The sequence below is a fragment of the Physella acuta genome, unplaced genomic scaffold, assembly GCF_028476545.2.
Source record: "Physella acuta isolate Inbredline_101_S28 unplaced genomic scaffold, ASM2847654v3 ptg000874l, whole genome shotgun sequence".
NCBI classification, from domain to species: Eukaryota; Metazoa; Mollusca; class Gastropoda; family Physidae; genus Physella; species Physella acuta.
In genome coordinates, this window is record NW_026732391.1 from 147765 (window position 1) to 166513 (window position 18749).

General features: G+C 33.6%; 5 protein-coding genes across 16 annotated transcripts in view; 2 read left to right on the forward strand and 3 right to left on the reverse strand.

The window, feature by feature from the left end:
• Positions 1–15538, reverse strand: part of LOC131952456 (acid phosphatase type 7) — a 69185-nt gene extending 53647 nt beyond the window's left edge. Inside the window, exon 1 of one of the 2 annotated variants that reach the window (XM_059315120.1) lies at positions 15471–15538. The gene's annotated coding sequence lies outside the window, so the exon portion shown is untranslated. Of the gene's footprint in view, positions 1–14898; positions 14991–15470 lie in introns of those variants that run through there. The other variant, XM_059315119.1, reaches the window with a different exon arrangement.
• LOC131952459 (uncharacterized) lies at positions 425–4858 on the reverse strand. The gene is made up of 6 exons (XM_059315124.1): positions 4668–4858; positions 2191–2225; positions 1909–2096; positions 1577–1667; positions 1291–1384; positions 425–868 (listed from the first exon to the last, which is right to left on the reverse strand). The coding sequence occupies exons 1-6, from the start codon at positions 4760–4762 to the stop codon at positions 532–534; spliced, it is 840 nt and encodes a 279-aa protein (XP_059171107.1). The 5' UTR covers positions 4763–4858; the 3' UTR covers positions 425–531.
• On the forward strand, positions 4948–7851 carry LOC131952467 (uncharacterized). Its single transcript, XM_059315144.1, has 3 exons — positions 4948–5769; positions 6565–7062; positions 7096–7851. The coding sequence occupies exons 1-3, from the start codon at positions 5578–5580 to the stop codon at positions 7849–7851; spliced, it is 1446 nt and encodes a 481-aa protein (XP_059171127.1). The 5' UTR covers positions 4948–5577.
• On the reverse strand, positions 10125–14291 carry LOC131952460 (peroxisomal coenzyme A diphosphatase NUDT7). 10 transcript variants are annotated; one of them, XM_059315125.1, is made up of 2 exons: positions 14206–14291; positions 10125–10917 (listed from the first exon to the last, which is right to left on the reverse strand). In XM_059315125.1, the coding sequence occupies exons 1-2, from the start codon at positions 14226–14228 to the stop codon at positions 10188–10190; spliced, it is 753 nt and encodes a 250-aa protein (XP_059171108.1). In that variant the 5' UTR covers positions 14229–14291; the 3' UTR covers positions 10125–10187. The 10 variants fall into 10 exon arrangements, with proteins under 10 accessions (XP_059171108.1, XP_059171113.1, XP_059171112.1 ...); XM_059315130.1 differs by having other exon boundaries at positions 14144–14246; XM_059315129.1 differs by lacking the exon at positions 14206–14291 and adding an exon at positions 13093–13201.
• Positions 14057–18749, forward strand: part of LOC131952453 (uncharacterized) — a 35749-nt gene continuing 31056 nt past the window's right edge. The window contains exons 1-2 of one of the 2 annotated variants that reach the window (XM_059315112.1): positions 14057–14160; positions 17739–17797. The gene's annotated coding sequence lies outside the window, so the exon portion shown is untranslated. Of the gene's footprint in view, positions 14161–14199; positions 14338–17738; positions 17798–18749 lie in introns of those variants that run through there. The other variant, XM_059315111.1, reaches the window with a different exon arrangement.

The following is an 18749-nucleotide window of genomic DNA, read 5'->3' on the forward strand; positions in this document are numbered from 1 at the left end:
GTGATATAAATATGTTACTATTAATTATTTCTTTATTCCATATTGTACTACTATCTAAAATATTTTATTAAAATGTCGATTTATTATTTTTTAAAAATAAAGTTTATATTAAATAAAGTTTAAATAAAGTTTATTATTGTTTATTATTGTTCTTACTTCTACTGATGTTTTCAATCATACTTAGATTAATAACTTGGTATAGATATTCAGCTGTAATTATCAATTAAACATGGTTTTTCTTTAAAACACGAGCACTGTCATTCAACAATATTCAACATTTGTATGCAGGTTAGTGTGTTTAACATAAAAAATTTTTAGGTTGAATATGTATGGATCAATTTAATTGTTGGAGCGGGTGACACCCAAAGAAATGATACCACTTAATGGGTTTCAAATAAATAGTAGTATATAGAAGGCTGATAGATACACAACAATTTTTTTGCTTCTTCTAATATAAAATATTTATTGGTGAGCTTGACAATTTTTTAAAGTTTACATTTTTAATGTTAAGGTTTAATATACTAATTAAGTTTACAAAGAGGACAAAAAATCAGTTAAAGATGCTGACTTCTCAGTCTTTTTTTCATTCAACAAAAATTGCTTTAATCGTTTGTTTTTCTGTTCCTTTATCTGGACAGCTAGATTAGCTTGGAAATGTAGTGTCTTCTTGTTTTTTGGTATTTTTTTGATATCTGACGAGTTGGAACTATTTTCAAATGTACCCTTGGTGGCATTTACAAATGATGGATTCATACTAAACACTTTTGAAGGAGGAGACTCCAGGGTAGAACAACTCTCTTTTAAATAGTCATCTTTAAAATTTGCAGAAATTGCTTGTTCATCTTTGACCGTTGGAATAACAAGACCACTAAAAAAAAAACAGGTTAAGTTTTAATTTTTTTTTAAAGAGCTTACTACAACAAAATGTTATACTTCTTAATTTGTTCTATATATTTTTGACCTAACTGAATTTTCATTGTATGCAGACATGTAGCCTACAGCTTTCAACATAAAAAAAAAAAAAAAAAAAATTATTTATACACCAGATTGTGATTTTCTAGTAAAACATGTTAATGAAATGCTGAAAAATATATGCATGCAAAATTAATTACAACAATATTTAGTTTAAAGTCGTTGAGCAAATAAATATTTGTATTACTTTCTGTTGTTTGTTTTTTTTTTTGTCATAATAAAACAGTCAGTGATAAAATAAAAACTTCCATTTAGTTTGTCTTGGACTTTTTTTTTTAATAAAACTAAGGAAAAGACCAAAGAAAATCAAATTTTTACCAATGTGGATCAACTTTCTTGTTTTTCTTTTTTTTTCGCTTTTTTTTGCTGATATTGGTATTTGTGACTGATTCTTGTATCAAAACATTAGTGGCTGGAATTGACAAAGTAAAAATGAGTGTTCAATAATAACAATAATATATATTAAAAAACCAATTAAACTAGCACTTGAAATGGATTCTAAAAACAACCTCTAAGCTTTTTAATGGATGCACAATTATTTTTTTGAAAAACAGTAACAGTTTTTTTTTTAAATACTAAAAACAATTGGCTTTAAGAGTTTTACTTTTACAAAGCCTCTCTTTGATTTGACACTTCATTTCATTGGTCATGATGGGAATGTTATTCATACTTTGGCATTTAGAACACTTCATGAGCTAATTAAATTGAAATAGATAAATAATGAGTTAACTTAATATCAAAGCAATGCATTTCAACAGATGAAGTATATATAACTAGAAAGTTTATCATAGTGGTTATGGAAATGACATGCTCTCAACTGATTTATGCTCAGTTCTTTTTTATTTTAATTTTATTATTTTTACTATTATTTATAATGAATAATAATGAAGAATTAATGAATAACAAGTTTTACTAAACAGAAATACAGAAACTTACCATAAGTGAAGAGCTGTTCAAATACCTCTGCAATATGTGATTGTGGCATTTTCCTAAAGCTTTAGACTCAGATTTTTTCAAAAGCCCTTTAATTTTTCTAGTCATTTTCAAGCCAGGCTTGATATGTGGGTGAGCTTTACCAATTAAACGTGCATAGCAGATCTGACAATAATCAGCATTTAACTTTGCTGAAATTGAAAAAGCATTCATTTGATTTTTCTTTTCAAATATGCAGCAAAATCAAAATATAAATTTAATGTAGATTGATTTAAACATACTCACAAACTCCTTTTTCGTAATTTTTTTCCAAAATTTGTCTGAAATTCAATTAAAGATTCACTGAACATTTTTTGTTAAAATTACAATTAGGGTCAACAATTATCATTAACAAATATAGGCCCTATCTAACAAATAATTTTTAACTATGTTGAATAAGAAATTATTGGCATTTATAAATGCTTCAGCGGGCTACTGCATTGGTGTTATCCTGATTACTCAGATTAGTGAGTGATTGCTTTTTTTTTTCAGTATTTTATCCCAAAACTAGATCTAGATCTGAGTCAGTTACTGAGTTAGCTAATGGATTGGAAACAAACGCTTTCTAGTTTCTACTTACTTATATTTCAGTCTTTATTAGAAGTAGGCCCTATAAACAATAAATATTATATAGATTAGATTTTTTGGATGATATTTCGAGTCGTCCCTTTGAATCCCGACCAGAACGTGGTAAAACTCCATTTTAGCGTATTTTATTTCTCCGCTGCTTGTTTACCTCCGGTTGAGCGTATTTTATTATAACGACCGAAACACACCAAAACATTAGGAAAACACGATTCATTTATTATTTATTTGTATTGTATTTTTGTTTTAACAAATTAATAAAAATGAATTAAAAAAACAAAGAGACTGACTTTGTTTTAGATTTTGATAATTTAGTTTTGTTAAAGTTAAAACTTGAGAAAAATCCAAATTTAGAATATTGAATGTGCAATGTTCGTGTGTCAGAATTTTCATGGCAATGGGTGAAGTACGTAAACGTAACTCACAATTGCAAGACGGTTAAGTTTGTATTGTTACAAGTATCTCCCAGGCATGATACTATAAATAAACATTAATGAACTTACAATGACCCCAAAACTGAGGCCAACACAATTTCTAATAGCAATTGCCCGAGCTATGACGTATGCTGATAATTCAATGTCAATGTGAACTCACGGTGAACCCGCGACCGTGTAAGGATTTTTCTCCCGCTGACGATTACACGAGATTCGATATTTAATTGGAACAGTTCTAATGCTTTTTATTAGTATTTCTCGCTAACTTGGAGGCGTGGTCGGTTGCTAACAACAATATGGCGCCCGGACCGGACGTTTGATTTCCGGTGATTTTTCAGCCAAATTCCAGAGACCTTCAACTAATTACATTTAAAAATGTTTACCACGCGCAAAATGGCGGGATTTCCGTGTCATAACAACAAACCATAAGTGGCAGGGTTAGATATGCCAGAAAAGCATTTTAAAATTTGGTTTGGAGAACGGAGGCTAAATTCAAAAGTTGGTTTCATTAAAATTAATAGAATTTAAAAAATATCAACAGTGTAGGTACAGAAATGAGCGAGAACGTAAAGCATTATTAGTTTTATCAGTCTATGAAAAAAGAAATCAAATATTGTGAGCTGTTTTTTTATAAGACCGGCGTCCGTATCACAACCAATTTATTTTTATTTTTTAAAAACCACGTGACCGCTATTTGGTGATCACTAGTGAGGAACTCTTGTGCATGGAGTCTAACCTGATTTGTGGTTTTCTTTAGCTTCAAGCTTTAGAAGAGTTGTCATGGAGTCATGGAGAGATGTGTTGGACATGGCAGTGATTGACAATAAACTGAATAAATATTAAATTAACTAATTTAGTTCAAAACGAACTAAAAACTCCAAAGTTAGTGCCTAATGGATTAAATATGGATGTCTATTATTCAGTGGTCATGTTTAAATTGATAATTGCGTAAATTCTAGATTTAGTGAGAAAAACTACTTTTTATGTTTTTTTTTACCTTTTCTAATTAAAAATCACATTCATTAAAAAAAATAAGTAGTTTATAATAAAATACGCTCAACTGGAGGTGAACGTGAAGCGGGGAATAAAATACGCTAAAATGGAGGTTTACCCCAGAAGGTAATCTATCGTTTTGGGTACGTAAAATCGCCCGCGGCTATTTATGTACGAAAACGTTACCTCATTGTCAAGGCTTTAATAGAAGTATATTGTCATACTTTTGTGTCAAATATTATAGATAAATGAATAATAAACCTAAATCAATGGCTAAATATATCGATATAGGCCAGAAATTAACTTCAAACAGCAGTGTCTGAGAGCAAGATTTGCTATATAAACAGCAGCCATTTGTAAAATAGAGTGGCTTCCCCCTGAATCTGGCGCTAAAAGCTTATAAAAATAAAACTTAGACAAGATGGCTGCTATAGTAAATGAGCATGGTTGCATCTGTTGGAAACATCGCTAGTCTTCATTTATTACGGAAAAGTTTTAATTCAATTGTTTAAAAACAGGTACATAAATGAATCAAGGAAACATTTTTGAATTTTTTAAAACATAAATCCTCCTCAAAATGTGAAATAATTATTAAAATTTAAGGAGTCACCTGTTTTTCACATTACAAATCGCGGGCGATTTTACGTACCCAAAACGATAGATTACCCCCCAGAACGTCCCACCGTTGTGGCCGGTGTACTCAGTACTCACCTGAAATAAGATTCTAGCCCTGGATCTCCTTGATATAACAGCAAATGTTTGGGTACAAATGATCCTAAATTTGATTCAGATACGATTAAATCCATTCTTTAAAAAATCACACAATAGGAGTTTTCAGAATTGATAAACTTTGACAACCAAATCTAGGATCTAGATCTGATTCTACCATTAGGCCTAATTTCTATAAATATGCCTTGTAAGTTGTAACAGAGTTGCTAGCAGTTTCATATATTTGCTTTTTAGTGATAATTCCATGTACCTCAAACTAACATATAATTAAATTAAAAAGCCTTTGACAAAATTTTATTTTTAGCTCTCGTAATTTTGGTAATCTATCTCGATTTAGGCACGTAAAATAGTCTTCCAAAGCTAGTAGATCTAGAATCTAGTAGTAGTAATGTGAAAGATTGAAAACAACTAGGCCGGGAGTAGGTCCTAATGAACTTATTTTTTCCTCTATATAATTTAAGACATTTTCATTTACGGAATTTCATCACAGATGAGACTTACAAAAAATAATACTAGATTCTAGCTCTGGATTAATAATACCCTCTCTCTGCTATCCTTTAAATGCCTTTAATTTCAAACTGGTTTTATACTAAATGTATAGTATAAAGAATATATGTTAATATAATATATATCATATATGCCTATATAAAGTGACTAGATCTATACTATAATCCTTGCAAACACGTGACCTAAATCACGTGATACCTACGCCCGCCGCCACAGTGGTGTACACTAGCATTAAACACAATCAGCTGTTCACCAGCGCTGGACGTGTCTCAAAATGTGTTCGCTGTACGTAAAGAACCTTGCACCCGCGGAAAAGGAACGTTACGTTAAAAACTTGAACTCTTAGGCATTGAGGATCCATATATTGGTGTTGACAGTTGCGTGGATGAATAAATATATGTGGCCAACAATTCAGAATATGGACATTGTAAATTATTTTGTGTTTTCAACGAACCTCATAACACAAGAGCAGATGAAAAATTACAAGAGCCTGAAATCTTACGTCTATTTTACTGATGGGCTTGTCACAAAAATAAAATGCAGAGCACTTGGAAGTAAAGTGGTTGTTGTTGCACAAGTAAGTTAATGCTATTTCTGTACTATTGACTATACTATACTGTAGTATTTTAAATGGTTTTATCCTGAATCAAATACTGTTAGTATTACTGTTTGCGTTTAGAGTTTAAGTAGAAGAATATAATAAAATGCAGTAATATAGATTGTCTAGATCTGGTTAGTGTAGATTCTAGATTCTCTAGTTAAGTACGAGATTTAGTAGCAATAGGCCTAGATCTCGTAGAACCACACTACTGTAACAAACGTGAGACCACTTAATTCCTACAAAACCCACACTAACACGGCTATTATACGTCATGGGTAATACTGATTAACACTGATTTTCCACCCTCAAATTTTTTTTAACCTCCGTGATGCCCAGCCCCCCCCCCCCCACCTCTTTCTAGCCCACCATAAAACTTCATCTCTTTGTAGGTAACATGGATTACTGTTCTAAGATCTTAGAGAAGTCAGTACAACTGTCCTCCCCTGGAAATTTCTCACTTCTATGTTACTCAGCCCCCACAGGGATTACTGTTCTTAGATCTCAGCCAACCAGAGATAGCATCTCCTATATTATAATTTATGACCCTCAGGGCCCAGAAGGGAGAACAAAGGGGAAATCAATCCCACTGATCTCCCCTCAACATTTCTCACCTCATGTCATGTTATGTCATTTTTAACACACATGGCTTATCAGGGAAAGCACTAATCAAAATTATTATTCTAAAACATTTCACTTGTAATGTTTCAAGCTTGACTTGTTTATTTTTTAAACAGTGGATTTAATATTATTAGTACTTGGTTTATTTTGCAGGTGAAGCATTCACAGAAGGCAGCAGAAAAACCTGTTGAGCCATGGGTTTGTTGTGAGCCAAGTGGAGTTATTTTGTCTGCCCACTGCAACTGCATGGCTGGACTTGGAGAGTCATGTTCCCATGTAGGAGCCTTGCTGTTTGCCATAGAGGTTGGCTGTAGATTAATGGATAATGAGTCTACCACTCAGAGAAGTTGCCAGTGGATTCTCCCTCCGTACCTACAAAAAGTCCCTTATCTGAAGGTGGCAGATACAGATTTTGATACCCCAGAAACAAAGAAAATCAAGTTAGACAAGCAGCCAATCACTCACACACCAGGAATAGTTGTAGGTAAAATAATACAATCTGCCCCACTACAAAAAGACACATTTTTGGAACACCTATCAGTCCTTAAACACTCACACACATTCAAATTTCCACCAACATCATTACCAGCCCCACTCACAACACTATTTGACACAAAATACACACACTTAGGCTACACCCAGTTAGTGGAAGTAGGGAACAGTTTATGTTGGAATTTCAATTAGAGTACTCGGCAGGCTATTGAAGCCGCAACTAGAGATCAATCAAATTCAAAAGACTTGTTTCGACAAAGAGCTGGGCACTTTACTGCATCCAGAATGCAAGTCTGTTGCAACACAAACTTGGCGCAGCCATCACTGTGCCTCATTAAACAGGTATGTTACCCTAAGCAACAAACATACAGATCAGCTGGCATGAAATGGGGTTGTCAACATGAAAGATGTGCATTACAACAATATGCACAAATCGCGGGGCCCAAGCACAGGAATTTTAAAATAACAAAAAGTGGACTAGTAGTTCATCCTGAGGTGCACTACATAGGAGCCTCTCCAGATGGTCTGGTTACCTGTGACTGCTGTGGACATGGGGTGGTTGAGATCAAATTTCCATCATGTACAAAAGACAAAATGATGGATGACGTATCCAAAAAGGAGGCCAAAAACATTGGTCTCGGATCAAATAAACAATTAAGTAGCACACACCGCTACTACTACCAAATCCAAACCCAAATGGCAGCTACCAAGTCGTCATATGGGGATTTTATAATATGGACAACAAAAGATGTTCATATAGAAAGAATTTTTTTTGACAGCAACTTCTGGTCAAGCATCTCTGTAAAGGCAGCAGAATTTTTTCAGAAAATTATATTGCCTGAGCTCTTGGCATGCCACTTCACCAATAAAAAGGCAACTGGTACTACTATGGGTGTTGGCTTGCCATTGGCAAAAACAAAAAAGCCTGATCTGAATAATTATAAATAAAAAATAAAATGAAAAGTTTTTGTTTTTATTCTTATTTAAAAGTTAAATGCTCAAGTGGTACCAATGATAATGTAACATTGTTATGGTTTATACATTGAAAGACTAGATACATTGAAAGACTAGCAACTTTACAGTGTGTGAGGAAATTCATTGGCAACAATGAAAGTGCATTTTAAATAAATGTACTGAATAAATAATCAATCAATTTGAAAGTTTAGATTATGCCACATGTGAATGTGATTATTTTTCAAAAATTACAATATTAATTAATCAAAAGGCACAATGGATGGACAGAGATTAATCAATGCACAAGTTGTCACTATATCATCTATTAAAGGATTGCCCCTTGTATTTAAATAATCCAATGGTAGAGTGTCACTTAAAATTTTGAATTTTTGTCTAACTGACCCTATTACCCTTTCTACACGAATCCTTACATTTGCAATCTTTCTTGTCTCAGCTACTTCAAATGCAGATAATTGTTTTTTTCCCTTTGTAAAAGCAGGAATAGCAAGCTTTGCACAATAAAGCCCATGTATCGAATCTAAAAAGTGCTTTGCTTGCAGAGTTTCTTTCATGCATCTCTTCGGGTATGGGCAAAGCCCATTAAACCTCCACCCTCCCCTATAAAACGAAATATAATTTATATAGAAAATATATTATACTTTTACCAGTGTCGGGCTCCCCCGCACCGGATAATTTTTTTTTGTTTTGTAGTTGTAGGATGGATTGAAAATAGATTGATCACAAAAGGATATAATTTCTGTGTGCTCTTCGGAAGAAAATATCATTATTCTAATGCTCTTTTGTTTATGATAGTCTACTTCGTTCTGTTCTTGAAACTATCCCCACTTTTCAAATTTGCATCTTGCTTCCTCTGTCTTCTTTCTGTCATCATAGATTGAAACAGGCGAGCAAAATTTTGAGCACTTCTAACTGACCGATTCGTTTCAAACTTTGCACGTGGGTCAACACCCAATGACCAAGCAATCTGACATCAAATTTGACTTAATTGGATGCCAAATTTTATTTTCCTACATAAAGTGCTATTTTCCGCACAATTTTTGTGTTCATAAATTGGTACGCAATTGTTTTAGCCATGCAACTCTATTGTATTGAAAAATTTTATCGTAGGCCTACTGAAAAAAACATGATTAAAAAAAGTTTAAATAACAAGCTTTAGTTTTATATAATTATGCACTAAAGCTTGTTATTAAAACTTTATATTTTTTTGATTCCCTAAACTACTACACTTTTGCAATTTAAGCACCATAACGAAGCACACAAATCTACATTTTGGGCCAATCTCTAAAAAATTATTCTGCTCTAGGATTTTTAATTGCACCATAGCGTTTAAGGGAACGTTCAGGGATCCAAATAGCACCCTGCGGGGAGCCGGAGGACAGGCCTGATTCAATTTAGTGAGAAACTATAGCAACCCTATAGCGCTATTTAATATGAAGGTAGGTGTCATAGTGCTCAAGGGTAAGCCCGGGGTGCCAAATTGCCCTCAGCCGGTGCCGGAGGACAGCCTGATTCAATATAGTCAACGGTTATTGTTGCCCATCCTGTCTTTAGTATATAATTTTTATTTTAAAACGACCATATTTGCCATAGTGCTCACAGGAAAGCTCAGGGCGCTTAGGGACATGCAATCACGGGGGCGCCGGTGGCTGCATCTGTTGCAGTTTTACCGCTGAAAATGGTAGTGCTCCATTCCTGCTATGCAGGATGCCCGATTAACAGATCCCAAGTGCTACGATAACCGCTCTGGAACTCTAGGCACCAAAACGTAACAAAAATTGCACCCACCCTTAGTGAAATAAAAAAATATCTTTTTGCAGAAACCTCCCCTGGAGTGTTCTCAACTCCCCAAAGTTTCATGGTGATCGAATGAATGGTGCCAAACTGCAATCAACTTTTATTTTTATATACTCTACACAGAGAGGTATTGAATCGTGCCATGCCGGGGCACCATCCTTGCTAATTTGAAAAAAAAAAAATTCTGCAGAAACCTCCCCAGGAGTATTCTCAACAACTTCCCAAAGTTTTATGGTGATTGGATGAAAGGTGTAGTAATGCATACAGACAGACAGATGCACATACATACAGTGCTTTTTATATATGTTCAAGAAAGTTTAAGGGAGTTTTGCTAATATTTTCTATTGTTATTTTATTGTTGGTCAGTGACTAGAAACTTATTTTTAAAAATAAAGATTAAAATTTGTCAAATCAACAGCAGTATTTAGAATTGAACATTTAAAAAATATTAATAACATTTTAAAATCTGTTTTACTTTTAATGAACTTATCATTCAATAAAAATAGTTACACTAGTTACAGCTTTGCCTTAAGTGTTTCTGAAGCATAATTAAAATAATCCACTAACCCAGCATCTAATTTTTTAGGCTTAGTTTCTTCTTCGACATCATCAAAAACAGATAAAAACTCATTATGATTGTAAATAACTTTTGCAATAAATGTGCAATAATTAGCTGTAAATCCCCAGACGTTAGCCAATCTTTTTCCATCACAATAAGTTAATGAACGACTTAAAACTGTTCGCCCTAAAACATTGTATGTTGAATATGAAACATGGTTTTCATCTAAAAATAGTTTTAATGACATGAAAAATGCAAATTCAACTTCAGCAGGGTTAGGAACTGGAACAAAGTCACTAGGAATCAAGCCAACCACTGGATACACTGCTGTGTTAGGATATGTAAAACCTAGGGTTAACACTGCTATTACTCTTACATTTGAAGACAACAAGCCAATCTCTTCCTCTGCTTCTCTCAGTGCAGTCACAATATCAGATGAATCAGAATTATCCCTTAAACCACCAGGAAAAGATACAGCTGATGGATGTCTTCTCAACTTATCAGAACGTTTTGTAAGCAAAATAAAAACTTCTCCATTCCTTATTGTTAAAGGCAGTAAAACAGCAGCTCTTGTCAAGTGTCCTCCACACTCAGGATAGGGTTCCAACTTTCTGATGTCATAAGATGATACCTTCTCAATCACATCTTCATCTGTAATTGGTCCATCCATGTCAGCACTTTTCTTTCTAATCAGAATAAAACAGCAGATTATGTTTTGTTACTATTATAGTTTATGTATATCTAAATTATTTTTATTTAAAAAAAAAAAAAAAAAAGGTCAAGTGAAGGAAAGGCAGAATATTATCAAGCTGTGATACATGGCACTGAGCATTGCAAAATTGCATCATTTAGCAATATGAATCTAAACAGTACAATTTATATCAATATATATTAATATATATATATATGTATATGTATATATATATATATATATATATATATATATATATATGTATATATGTATATATATACAATGGTATACTGAGTAAAAGTTTAATTTGTTTAGTCAAATTGCTCATAGCGCAAAGCAGTTTTCTCCATTCAAACTGAATTAAATATTACTGATTATCAGGGTCGTCATTGGGTGCTCTCAAAATTCACTAATAAAACGCTGCAAGGGTGTCGTTGCCTAGTTCGGTTTTTATCATTGAATGTAGTTGTACATTGTGGCACTATTGTAGGGCGCTCTGTAAAACAAATGTTAATGTAGGCAGGTTGCTCCTGACTGCCAGAGGACATGCCTGATTCGATTTAGAGTATCACACTCTTTTAAACTAATGTAGGGGCGCCATATTACTCACAGGGGAGCTCGGGCACCGAAACGCCCCCTGCCAAGACGACGGAGGATGCTCCTGATTCAATTTAATCAACAATTATTCTAGGCCAAATGTGTCCTTAGTTTTTAGCTTTTTTTAAAACTAACTCAGGCACCATAGTGCTCACAGGGGAGCCAGAGGCACCCCGTGCCATTTAACCGCCAAGACACCGCCAGATGGACCTAGTGCAGTAGTTGAGTAGTCTAGTAGCAGTTTTACTGTTGAATTAAATAGGGCCTACTAAATAAATAGTATAGTATTAATATAATAATATAATTAGTTAAGTATAGACTCTAGGTAATCCCTTAGTTTAGCGTCGGTTATTATTCCGGAATCGTATAGCAGTAAAAAACAGTAAAACAATAACAAAGTCTGTCACACACTTCCGGAATTCACCGGAAGTACCGTAAACCATACTTTATTTGGCGTCTTCTTTTATTTTTAAACAGAATGTTTAAAATTTGGATAGATTTATTTTTGTAATCATTTTTACATTTTGTAATCATTTTTACTATTTTCGTAATCTAGATTTTTTTACTTGGCCTAGCAGCTAGATATCTAGCTAGATCTAGATTTAATTAATTAATGGTCGCAAATCCGCTGCAAGCCAAAAACATTAAATTATTACATTTGATACATTATTTATATTTATATATGTTTTTATTTTTAGATCTACTAATTTAAATCTACTATTATATTTATTCTTGTTTCCTTTTGTCGATTAAACTTAAAAAATTAAAACATTAATTTACTACAATCGACTTTCAATTTATTTATATTTCAATGGTCAAATAAACCATGGTTTACCGTAACTCTATTTACCGAAACTCAACAAACATTACCCGATAATTTCCGACGCTAAACTAAGGGATTACCTAGACTCTAGTCTAGTCTAGGCTTAGTTCTATTTACTATTTAATATTTATTATATTATATATTAAATATTAAGATCTAGAATCTAGTATTTAGCCTAACCTATAGTTTATACTTAAAGTTTATATAGGGCCAGGGCCTAATAATACTATTATTACTATCTTTCACATCACTAATCTAACTCTAGATCTAGATGATTTAGATTCTAGACTAGAATTTAGTCTAGCTCTAGCTCTTGGTTGTCGAATGTACTTTGAACCAAAAACTAACGCCCATCTTTCCGGGGTCTTGGTAAATTGCGAAAGGCGAAATGGCAAGGCAGTAAAATGCGAGATGAGTGCAAAAACAGCATTCCACATGACATTTTTGTTTCGCAATTTACCACCAACGATTAGTAGGCTTTAGTCTATAGTTTTCCTTGGTTGAAGAAAGGGCGTCGGCTCTGTAGCTTTCTTGCGGGTTTGGCTGCAATGCGTCATATTTCTACAAATTGGAACCCTGGTTCTTCCGACGACTGGGTTAATTTCAGTTTTGGCTACGTTTTTGTAACTCTATTTTGTTTTATGTGGACGACTAGTTAGCCCATTGCACAACCTCCTACCTGGATGACCAGGACACAACGTTTGGTCTGGCCCCTGCCCGCGTAGATCTGTCCGACTTGGTTAAACCTACCAGAAGCACTATAGGCTCCCGCCGGCATATCTCTGTGGGCAGCTTCGGCACACAAGCCATCACTTCAAGGCGGTGTGCCACCATTATCATGTGCTACGCTCAAACGAACAACGCAAACGAGGAAGAAAAAATTGACAGAAGGCAGAGAATTAGATCTTTTACTTCCATGTGAAATTTCATTTATCTATCTGGAAAATTACTCAAATTGTAGGCTTTTGAAAAATTCAAAGTAGAAAAAGTTCCACTTCCGGTTATCGGAAATCGCTGAAAAGTTGATACGGATCTACGATTTTGATATAATACTTATATATGAAATTTCATCAACCTGGCTGTAACGATACTCAAGTTATCGTGTTTACACACACAGAGAGACACACAATTTTGAGGGGTGGGGGTCGTAGGCTGAGATGTGACGTCATTTTAGGGGGTGGTCTGGCTTTTTGTGACGACGTGTGACGGAAAGGGGGGGGGGGGGTAAAAATCGTCAAAACTCGTTACGTCATTTATGGATGACCTCTTGTGACAAAATTACGGACCACTCCGCCCCCCCCCCCCCCCCCACACACACACACAAATTTGACGTCATTTTGAATGACCTCTTGTCACAAAATAATAGCATGACGTCATAGTCGTCAAATATCGCCCCAGCATGTATTAAACAATGTTACATTTGTTTACTAAGACCTTAAATACATTTTTAATGTGATAATAGTATGCCATATGGCTCCCTGTGACCATAAATAATTTAAAAAGCGTTTATTTCTACTATTACGGTTACACTCTCTTAATCTGCTTCTCCGGTCTCCGGCTAAAGAATGTGGGGGAAACCCCCATCTCATTCGAAATACATTTTGTGTTGGTTATAATCATTGGCTCACACTTTTAGTTGAATGCAAAAGATAGCCAATCAAAATGCTGTTCGCAGAATTTTAGAGGACTGGGACAAGTAAAGAATATTCATGAACCCCTTACCTTCACCTGATTATTATAGTCTAGTCTCTAGTTAGATGAAAATAAAAGCAACAATAGTATTCCTCAAAACTAAACTGACCTTTTAGATTATATTAGGTGTGTTACTTTATTAATTAAAATATTGTACACACGATTATTTACATTTGTATAGTGAAACAATCCATATATTAAGTGAATCATTACGGGAGCATCAAGAAACATGATAAAGTTAGCTTGAAAACACGGTTTGGAATACATAAACATGGCGGCATAGTATGACTTTACGAAGTTTATGTGAGTGACGTCGACTAATTCCAAATTATGATTTTTAAATAAGAATATGGATTATTTAATAGTAATAGATCTACTATTTAGATCTAATAAGCATCTAGATTATAGATCATATAACATTTTGTACGCAGTAATTTTACTTTTCATTCTGAATAAAATAGCGTGCAGTTTATTAATATTAATGATAAATTTAAACTCAGTTTATCTTTAGATTTTGCTTTATTTTAGACTCCTATAGAATTTCAATTTGTCATAGAATCTAGATCTAGTCTAGAGTCTAGAACTCTAGATCTATCTACTCTAGATTAGATCTAGATAATAAAGATATATAGATAATTTAGATATACTATAGTAGGCCTAGATCTAGACGTCTAGATCTAGATCTAGAATCTACATCTAGATAACTAACATTAAACGGTAATCTATCGTTTTGGGTACGTAAAATCGCCCGCGATTTGTAATGTGAAAAACAGGTGACTCCTTAAATTTTAATAATTATTTCACATTTTGAGGAGGATTTATGTTTTTAAAAATTAAAAATGGTTCCTTGATTCATTTATGTACCTGTTTTTAAACAATTGAATTAAAACTTTTCCGTAATAAATGAAGACTAGCGATGTTTCCAACAGATGCAATCATGCTCATTTACTATAGCAGCCATCTTCTCTAAGTTTTATTTTTATAAGCTTTTAGCGCCAGATTCAGGGGGAATTCACTCTATTTTACAAATGGCTGCTGTTTATATAGCAAATCTTGCTCTCAGACACTGCTGTTTAAAGTTAATTTCTGGCCTATATCGATATATTTAGCAATTGATTTAGGTTTATTATTCATTTATCTATAATATTTGACACAAAAGTATGACAATATACTTCTATTAAAGCCTTGACAATGTGGTAACGTTTTCGTACATAAATAGCCGCGGGCGATTTTACGTACCCAAAACGATAGATTACCCATTAAACAACCATACTGATTAGTGATTACGGGTCCGGGTAATCTATCATTTTAGGTAGGCTACGTAAAAAAATCGCCCGCGACTCCTTAAATTTTAATAATTATTTCACACATTTTCAGGAGGATTTATGTTTTGAAAAATACAAAAATGTTTCCTTGTTTCATTTATGTACCTCTACCTGTTTTTAAACAATGGAATTAAAACTTTTCAGTAATAAATGAAGACTAGCGATGTTTCCAACAGATGCAACCATGCTCATTTACTATAGCAGCTTTCTTGTTTATTTTTTTTTATTGTAAACTTATAGCGCAAGATTCAGGGGAAGCCACTCTATCTTACAGAAACATAGCAAATCCTGCTCGCAAACACTGCTGCTTAAAGTTAATTTCTTGCCTGTATTGATATATGTAGCCGTTGATTTAGGTCTATTATTCATTTATCTATAACAGGGGTCTCCAAACTTTTCAGCCAGAGGGCCACATCCTGCCCGCAGGCCATAGTTTGGAGACCCCTGATCTATAATATATGACACAAATATATCACAATATACTTCTATTAAAGCTTTGACAATGAGGTAACTTTTTCGTACATGATAGATTACCCGATTACGTTACTAGACTAGGTCTACGTCACGAGTACTATAGATCTAGGAGAATCTAGATATCTCTATATATTAGCCTAAATTCTAGCATACTCTAAACTCTAATGATCTAAGTCTAACTTAGTAACTACTAACTATTCTCTAAAGTCTAAAGATCTAGATCTAGAATATTTCTAGATCTAGCTAGAATCTAGATAAGAAAGAGTCTAGAGAATTTAACTGTTATGCTAGAATAATACTAGAGTCAAGATCTAGAATAGGGGTAATCCATAAATGATGTCACGCTTTTTTTGGACAATTTTTTTACCCCCCCCCCCCCTGTCACACGTCTCAAAAAGCCAGACACCCCCCCCCCCCCTAAAATGACGTCACACAGCCTACAAACCCCCTCAAAATTGCTGTTGAACTTTACTTAAAACATCGATATTTTTCCAAAATCTTGTCCAAACTCTGTCAGCATAGAGTATTTTGATCCATTCCTATTACAATTTATTAAAACCGTTTTCTAAAAATGCGAACCATCGGCTAAAACTCGTTCTCTAACATTGCTTTTTTATAATGCAAAAGTGTGATGCACACCATCTGAAACCCCCTCCCCCTCATCACACAACGTCACAAAATTATGGACTCCCCTTACCCCCCTAAGAGTGTGACGTCATGTATGGATGACCCCATAGATTCTCCACATTTGACTAGAGAAGTAAAATCTAGAAGATGTAGTATAGACACAACTACTAGATCTAGAGTAGATCATATCTAGATCTAGTATATATCTAAATATATATAATCAAATCCCTATCTTCTATCTTTATATGTATTTATATACATTTTTATACACATACACGTGTGTGCATGCGTGTGTTTAAAAAATATACTGCTATACTTGCAATTTTGATTTTATAATTCTCACTATCTGTATGCCACTGTATGGCATTCATTGCAATATCCAATTTTCATTTTTTGCTGTTATTCATGAAAAGTTTACTTTCCTTAAAAAATTGTTGCTTGTGACATGATTATTGGCATATTTGCAGCAAAAAAAAACCCACCCCATCCCTTAGATACACAAACACACACAGACAAAATTACAAAGCCGAGTTTTTCGATTACGCATAAAACGCTGAGATTTTGATAAATCTGCATTTATTATTTTTCCCCGATTAAAATAAGTCCCCTATATTCTGTATATGATGAAGTACTGAGGTGTAAAACTATGAAAACCGTCAAAATTTCATGTGATTTTTATGTATGATTATTTTACTTCCTCTATACTCTGTATACGAGAAAGTAAAAAGGTAATGATATGGAGCTATTTCAACTGATTTTTTTCAATGTGAATTTTAAAATGGTAAATTACATTTGAATAGCAATGTAAACTGCTAACTGGTGTAAAATTAATAAATTGAACTTAAAAATAGTATTTAAGCCCTGATTACTTAGTTTAAATTTAGAATGCATTATGGAATTGGATCATCTATGTAGAAGATATGAACCTAACCTACTAAACTAAAACCATAATATTTTTTTCTTATAAAAATATTACAAAATAGAAATATCACTGCTCTCTTAATTTATAACCTCACTCCCATTAGTGGTAAATGCTTTTGTTATTATAAGATATTATTTCCAGTAATATTTAGCATGAAATTATGGCCGACTGGGAATAGCTGTATTGGGGCTATTCCCAATCGGGTGGTAATAGCCTTAGCCTATAATTATTACTAGATACGCCTAGAGCTAGACTTATATTCAGAAGCACTCATAGCTAGAAATATATCAATTTATAGACTATTATATTTTCCATTTCATTGTTCCTTCATCAGTCTATACACATTTTTTTTTCAGACTTTGAGGAAATGGGAAGCAAACGTGACATTGTGTGAAAAATAGTTGACTGTTATTTTGTAAGTAGGTTTACACTTAATTTTTAACAACTTCATACGTATTTAATCTTAAACTAGGAATGTTTTTCTTTGTTGAACATGTGCTTGTTACGACCAGGGAATTGCAAATTATTAATGACATACTATACAGATCAAAACATTTTAGCTTTTTAGAACTGTATATGTTTGCAGGTTTCAAATTAAATTAAAACTGCAGCCTATAAAAGCGATTTGTACCCCCTAACTTACAGTAGTGAATGTTTAATACTAATAAAGTGTTTTTTAGAGCTGAATGAAATTAGACTATAAATTGGAGGAGGTGGCTAATATTAAACAGCATTGGAATATATAATTGGAATATATAATTGTGTTTCATTCCACTCCCCTTCTGCCCCCTGAAACATCTTTCATGCTGACAAAAAGGCCGATGCTGTAGATCCAGATCAATAGCTCAAGCAGCAATTGTGTGCTAATAAATGGGATCCTTAGCATGAAAACTTCAGTGAATACAGCTCACCAACTGATCACTTGATTACTGCTAATTATTCTTGTTATCTCCCCTTTAAAAAATTGAATTAGGTAATCTTTGAATTAATTTGTAATTACTAATTCAATGACCTCAGCATATAATAGGATAGTGTGGTCGCCCAGCCGACTAAGCATTGCCTAATGTGAGCCAGGTACCCATCACAGCTGGGTGGACTCAGGGACATCCTACTGACTTGAGCCCAGGATCTGAACTCAAGACTTTCTATATTTAGTTTGATAAAATATTATATCTTCTTGTGTTATCATGGTACACAAATTAATCTGAAAAGTTTGAAAAATTACTGCATTAGAGGTGGGTCAAAATTGAGAGACAAGATATGCCTCAAACAGACAGCTGACACTGTATAAAATTTGAAGAAGTTCTTCAAGTTTTTCTTTTTCTAACTTTCCTTTAATATAGTCACTAAGTTACTATATAAGTCAA